Raw genomic sequence first — 6,834 nt, 5'->3', positions numbered from 1 at the left:
CCCCCTACAGAACTTTCCCTATGATAGGTTTTGTATTTAAACAGGAAATGGACATTTCGCAACTGACAAATTGAGTTTCATAGACCTTTTAGAGCAGCAAATATTTTTACTTAACTTTAATTTTATATTCGCTAGTAGAAATATATATTTACTGGTGAGAATGTATTTGGATTACACTAGTGAAAATATAACTTCACTGAAAAGTACATATTCACTGGCAAATTTATACATCGCACGTAAGTAAAAAATGATAAGTATGTATTAGTACATATTACTACGTATGGAAAAGTTGAAATCATTTAATTTTACTAGCACTGCCAGATAAATTATATTTCATGTTAAAAGATATATCTACTGTTAAAAATGTATTCCGATATAATTTCACTAACTGACCCAGGAATTTCTGGTTTAGAATTTCAGCTTTTTTAACACGAACTTCACAAAAAAAAATGTAACGCACGCGATTATGACGGTCGAATAGCGTTAAACGATGATAAAATGTGCTATAATTAAAATAAAATCGAGCTAGATCGTGCATAGTGACATAATTAATAAAATAAATGTCACTGATTTAGAGACTTTGATTTTCAGTTTTTGTCTTAGTAGTTTGATTGTGCTTACCCCGTTGTGACGCATTGGGCTAACGCCTGTCATGTTACAACGGAATATTTACTAAAAATAAATAAATATCGACGTGATGAGTATTATTTTTTAAATTAAACGCATATTTAGGCATTATTTCGCTGTAATTATACTTTATAACGTTTTATTGCTACAAGGATTCCATTTATAAGATCTGATTTATATATAAAGCTATAAACAAATTTCAAAATCATTAGTTATTTATCTAAGATGATTTTTACAGAATTACGCTATGTACAAAAATAACTACAATATATATCCTAGAAAAAAAGTTTTGATGTCAGCATATAATTTTATATTAAATAAAGTTATTAAATCTCTGGTAAATAATCAAGTTAAATCATATTGAAATAATGGACTACAAGCTATCTGACTATCTACTATTCAAATTTATAGATTTTTTTTGTGTTCATTTTTCTCTATAGCATTGAAAACGATTATTTATCCGAAAAGGTTGTGAAATAAAAGTCAGGCGTAATGAAGAAATATTTATTTGAATCATTATCAAATTTCACCAGTCAACGCCCAACGATACATAAGCTCACTTACATACAAAACGATTGTAAATTTGGTAATTAAATCCACTAGTTAAAATGATATTCACAACGTTAAAAATTTGGCAGCTAATTCGACTAGTTAAAATGAAATTTTAATGCTACAAGCGTAGATTTCGTCATAAAATCAGATAAAACCACGTCGTCGCCTTCACACATAAAATTAATCATTAAAAATTCACTAAACCCGTAATATAACAATACAATTGGCGATTTTTTTGTAAAAAGATTATAAGTCAATAAAAGCGATACATATAAAAAAATCGGTAAACATCATAGCACCACTAATTTATCATAGGCACATTCAACTCGCTGTTTGTTCGAGTTTCACTATAATACGATCAGTCATTAGCTAAAAAGTATACAAAAAATAAATGTTGTGCATAGAATGAAACGTAATCGAGGAAGATTCAATCTAATTGGAATAGACGTTGTTAACTTGTTGAGTACAGCGTATGAAAGTGGCTCTGCGAGGCAGCTCCCGCAGGCAAGCGGCTCCGACGTACGTACAAGCAGACCGCAGCCCTCCGAGCATATCTTTGACGGTATCCTCCACGTCGCCTTTGTAAGTCACTTCAACCACTTTTCCTTCAGAAGACCGGTATTCGGCAACTCCTCCGGAGTGCTTCTGCATGGCGACGTTCGAAGACATGCCGTAGAACTGCTTGAACTTCTTTCCGTCCCTTTCGATCACCTCGCCGCCGCATTGCTCGTGCCCTGGTTATCGTAAAAATCTGTTTACTTATCTTCACGATTAGGATCAACCAAATATATGACCATTTCTTACCGGCGAACATTCCTCCAGCCATTACAAAGTCAGCTCCGGCACCGAACGCTTTAGCTACGTCACCGGGACACGTACAGCCTCCATCCTGCAAATATATATACATGTATATATTTCTATCTTTTGACAAACGGTAAAAATAAAAATGTGTACATTGCCATCTCTGGAAAAAAATTAAATCTTTATTACGTTCGCACGATATTTTAAACCATCGAAAATACGTGAACAGACAAATGTGAACCACAAAAATTTCGCACTTATTTTCTGTATAAATCTAATTATCTTATCTTTATGGCAAAAATTAGATTGTAAGTAAAGTTTAAATTAAAAATAAAAGTATCTGTAGAGGTTCCTACATAATAGCAGAGTGGAAAGTTATAATTGAACAACGGTGCTTTGCAAAATAAAAACACTAGACAAATCTTCATTTCGGAAATAGTAACCAAGTATTATAACAATTATTGTAGCAAAGACTAATTAATTGCAACAAGTAGCTTTATGTGTGATCTTCGACACTTAGAAATGAATTAGCCCTGTCTCGTACACCGAATATAGTGTATCAGAAGTGACCACAACGGTCGTCTACAAATGGCCACCCGGAAGACTAATTAGAGAAGTTTTACATAGGCGAGATTTAATGGTTTTTGATCTAAATAAGCCTTCTCTCATTTGTCTAAACTCCTTTCAAGGAAACGTATAAAAGACTTAACATTTGGTCAGATCGACAAGCGTCGCAATTGTACTTAATGTTTATAAAGGTAAAGTTATATTTACAGATATGATGTGTCCTTTCAATCCGTGCGCAGCGTCAGCGCATTCGATGACTGCAGATAATTGCGGATAACCGACGCCGGTCTTTATCCTAGTGGTGCACACAGAACCCGGTCCGATTCCAACCTTAAAAAATAAAAGATCACAGTAAATAAAATGGTTAATGAACACAAAAACAACAAGTTTAATTTTCTCACTTTGATGATGTCGGCTCCTGACAAGATCAACTCTTCGACCATCTCGCCGGTCACTACATTTCCGGCTATTATCGAATGGTTCGGAAAGGCAGACCTCACTTTCCTAACGTACTCGACGAAATGCTGTGAATACCCGTTAGCTACGTCTAAGCAGATGAATGCAATTGCGGGAACTGCCGTCAGAATATCGGAAAGCCTTTCGAAGTCGCCTTTACCCGTACCAGAACTTGCAGCTGAAATACACAACTGATTAATATACCAGATTTTTTTTATTATGTTTACCTCATTACACTAAATGCTCAATATAATACATGTCTTAACAATTAATACGCCACATCAGGAATTATTTAAGGTTTGGAACAACGGGTTTCCGGAAACACTCGGAAACCTTAGGATGACACCACTGAATATTAAGGAATAAGATAGTGCTTTTGAACGGCACATTATATGTTTTCTAAAAACATTTGATTTGAACAAATTACTTATTATAAGTAATTATATTGTTATAAAATATTAATATGAACGCTAGATAAACAAGCGTTTCCACTGCGACGGAGAAGGCACAATTTTATTGCTTTTGACGTGGATTCTAAACATTTTGCCATTCTGCTTCATTATATATATTATATATACAAATGACATTCATATCCGTAAAAATACTGACAATTACCGTTTTTACGGTCTTAATTCAATTGCAATTAAGTTACAAAACTTAATAAATTTACTAAATGGAAAATTAAATGGTGAGTGTCAAATAACTGGGTATATATAACTAAATATAATGCAGAATTCAGGTACAAAGGGTTTCCTGCCATTGCGACCCTAAAACTGATATTTAACAGAAAAAGTGCTGAATTAATTTTCATAAAAAGATATTTAATTAGTCAATTATACAGTAAAAAATAAATTTAAATATTTAATTACGTTTTTTATATATGTTTATATTCATTCTATGATGCATTTATTATCTTACCTTCAGGATTATATCATTAAATTATATTATATTACCTTCAGGATTAAATCTTCAATTTTATTTTTTACTGTATAATTGATTAAATACATGATTTTTTATGGAGTTATATTTAGAAAATTAATTCAGCACTTAAAATATATATTATTTTTTATTAAGTGTGAGATAAATCCGAATTACGCAGCTGTACATGGTGATACGGATTTATTCGCACTTAGCACATAAAAGGTTAACAAGGAAAAATAAAATTGTACTTTATAACAGCAATAAGAATATTGCTATAATCATACCAATAAATAGTATAAAAATATTATAATCGACCAAACCTAAATTTAAGTATTACATTAAATGCCTGAACACATATTTCTTTAGAGACATATATTTAATTTTTAGTAACTTCAGGTAAATAGTTGTATATTCTTAAGTTTAATGTTTTAATTTTTATTTGTTAAAGGTTTTTGATTTTTTTATTTATATGTTTTTTTTTATTATTAAAAGTCTTATTTTATCTTTTTAATATTCTTTTGTAAACTAAGAAATGGTTTTAATTACTTCTTTATAGAGTATTTAAAAATACTTGAAAGATAATAAAAATCAACGAAAAAGCCCAATTTGTTAGTATATTTAATCTCACAGGTAGATACCCCAAGGTTTTTTTTACCTGTTAATACTTCAGGTATATTTTATCCTACATTAGATCTGTTAAATAAATATACCCATATTCTTGACGCACTCAGGATTGTCATCGGTGAACTTTTTCCATTCTTCGACCGAGTAGTACTTGTGAACGGTGGTGAAAAGTCCGTGCTGAAAAATAAGCAGATGTAACGGTTGAACACCACTGAAAAGCGATTTGCGGACGAACGCATCGTTAACGTCCATAACAAAACGATCAAACATTGCAAGGTTGTTGTATTATATAATTGAACATATACCTTGGAGAGAACTTTGGCCATTTCGAACGTGCCTATGGTGTCCATGTTGCTGGCCATCACCGGAATTCCTCTGTACGTCTGCTTGGAGTTACGAAATGTAATTTCTCTGTAGAGATCCACCTGAAAAAATATGGTATATGGTATAGTTTATTGTGTGGCAACGCTTATCTTGACCTAAATTCGCGTAGTTTGGGTGTCGTTTTGGGTATAGTAGAGCGGAACGTAAGTGACGAGCGAGTATATTTAAATTGATTTTTTGTTTGGCTCGAAATAGATGGGATTGCAGGCGTCGCTGCTGTTATGCAAATAGACGTGATTGTTTTGGCGCGAAATACGAATGAACGGAGAGAAAGCGGCTTACGTCGTTCCTGCTGCGGAGGGTGCTCCTCTTGGGTCGCAGCAGCACATCCTTGAAGTCGAGCTTCACTTCGTTGACGATGTTCGGCATGGTGGAGTCGGCGGCGGCTACGAAAACGAACGACTAGCGCGGAGGACGGAAGCGCACTGCATGAACGTCGGCGCCGGCGCGGAAACGGCCTACCCCCGCTCTTTATCCGTTTCCGCCTTCTAGGAAAAACGATCGCTTTTCGTGGTCGCAGCGCCCCGTTTCGCGGCCATTCAAATTTTTTTCTCTGCAAGGGTTTTATTTATTTTAAACAATAAATAAATTAAAACTATTTTTTTCAAAAATGATTTTATTGTTTCAGTCGATAGTGCTCAAAATTTTCTATGTGCTGACTTTGCATAAAACATGAGAAAATCGCCTCACCTTTTAAAATTAACTTCAAAAGACGCCATTGAGATAAAAATACAGAATAGAGAATATATAGAAGTGGCGTTCGTGGTGATAAACAAACTACATATAAGTCGTAACTCTGTCCACTGACGTCAGACGCCCTTGTCACGCCATGTGCGATGGATCTCAACATTTTTCAAAATTCAGTTGTGTAGTAAATATTAGGGGGGTCTTGTTAATTATAGGGTGTAAAAGTCATAGTAGAAAGCTATCAAATAATAAAAATGGCATAAAGTTTCACGTTTAAGCACAAATTAATACGTTTTACCTAATCCTAACAAACGGTTTTTTAAGCATCACTCGATACGCCTCGCGCATAGAACAACTGAGAGTACTTTGAAATAGATTAATTCAATTTTGATGTAAGATTATTACTTTGTTCGTAATAAAATTATTCACCGTACATTTTTATCACACCCCGTATATACCGGATTTAATTTACCACCTCAAAAAAATAATTATATTAAAAATACCTAAAAATTTAAGCATTAAAGGATTTTGTGCGAACTGCGCTATTTTTTTTAAACATCGTTGTCTTAATTTCAGATTTTCCAAGGAGAAATGGAAGACTACCATTGATAGGCAGCGTTGGACTCCTAACGATAAAGCACAATCTGTTCGAAACATTTTTCATTAGATTTATTTTACACTACCAAAAATGTTTTTTGAAAAATTAAAAAACATGCAATGCATTAATTTACTATTGAATAATACAAATAAAGATTTTGCATCCTCGGTAATGGACTTAGATACTGTTACAGAACCTCAGAAAGTAAGTTTACAAGATAACCCAATAAAAACGACGTTTATGAACGAAAATTAAATATTTACTGACCTTAAAAATCAATAGTTGAAATAATAGAATATGAAACTTGCTGTGATTATTTTGTAAAAACAATAGTTTTCTTATTTGTTCATTAATCGACTTGAAAAATAAGGGAGGTTTAATATATCCATCAGAAGATGTCATCATATTTGTTTAAAAACTAAAATTTACATAAAACGTATTATAAGTTTAACTATAGGTTATTCAGTGGCAAAATGAAATAAAAACCAAATTGTCAATATGGTATTAAAATCTTTCATGGGCATAGGTATTTCTCAAGATCTAAATGACCATATGTTTGAGCAATTTCCAATGGAAAGCAATTTAATAAAGTGATTTCTGAAAAATAATTAGATGTT

The 6,834-nt window shown here is 32.8% G+C and overlaps 1 protein-coding gene across 2 annotated transcripts; it reads right to left on the bottom strand.

Annotated features, from left to right (window-relative positions):
• Positions 1-1,117: 1,117 nt before the first annotated feature.
• LOC148231519 (GMP reductase 2-like) lies at positions 1,118-5,359 on the bottom strand. Of its 2 annotated transcripts, none has more exons than XM_088192761.1 (7): positions 5,215-5,359; positions 4,854-4,973; positions 4,580-4,725; positions 2,949-3,181; positions 2,755-2,877; positions 1,984-2,068; positions 1,118-1,913 (listed from the first exon to the last, which is right to left on the bottom strand). In XM_088192761.1, the coding sequence occupies exons 4-7, from the start codon at positions 2,988-2,990 to the stop codon at positions 1,612-1,614; spliced, it is 552 nt and encodes a 183-aa protein (XP_088048887.1). In that variant the 5' UTR covers positions 2,991-3,181; positions 4,580-4,725; positions 4,854-4,973; positions 5,215-5,359; the 3' UTR covers positions 1,118-1,611. The 2 variants fall into 2 exon arrangements, with proteins under 2 accessions (XP_088048887.1, XP_088048886.1); XM_088192760.1 differs by having other exon boundaries at positions 4,635-4,725.
• Positions 5,360-6,834: the final 1,475 nt, after the last annotated feature.

Source organism: Plectrocnemia conspersa, unplaced genomic scaffold (assembly GCF_051122295.1).
Source record: "Plectrocnemia conspersa isolate PC_06_02 unplaced genomic scaffold, ASM5112229v1 ptg000009l, whole genome shotgun sequence".
Taxonomy (NCBI): Eukaryota; Metazoa; Arthropoda; class Insecta; order Trichoptera; family Polycentropodidae; genus Plectrocnemia; species Plectrocnemia conspersa.
The sequence above is the reverse complement of the archived record's forward strand: the minus strand, read 5'-3'. Positions and strand labels throughout refer to the sequence as shown.

Bases quoted from the DNA above. Each gene is read 5' to 3' on its own strand.
- LOC148231519 (XM_088192760.1), bottom strand. From the start codon at position 5,301: ATGCCGAACATCGTCAACGAAGTGAAGCTCGACTTCAAGGATGTGCTG. The intron at 3,182-4,634 runs GTATATTTATTT...TGTGTATTTCAG, and splicing joins TGAGTGCGTCAAGAATATGG to CTGCAAGTTCTGGTACGGGT. The intron at 2,878-2,948 runs GTGAGAAAATTA...TTATTTTTTAAG, and splicing joins CAGGAGCCGACATCATCAAA to GTTGGAATCGGACCGGGTTC.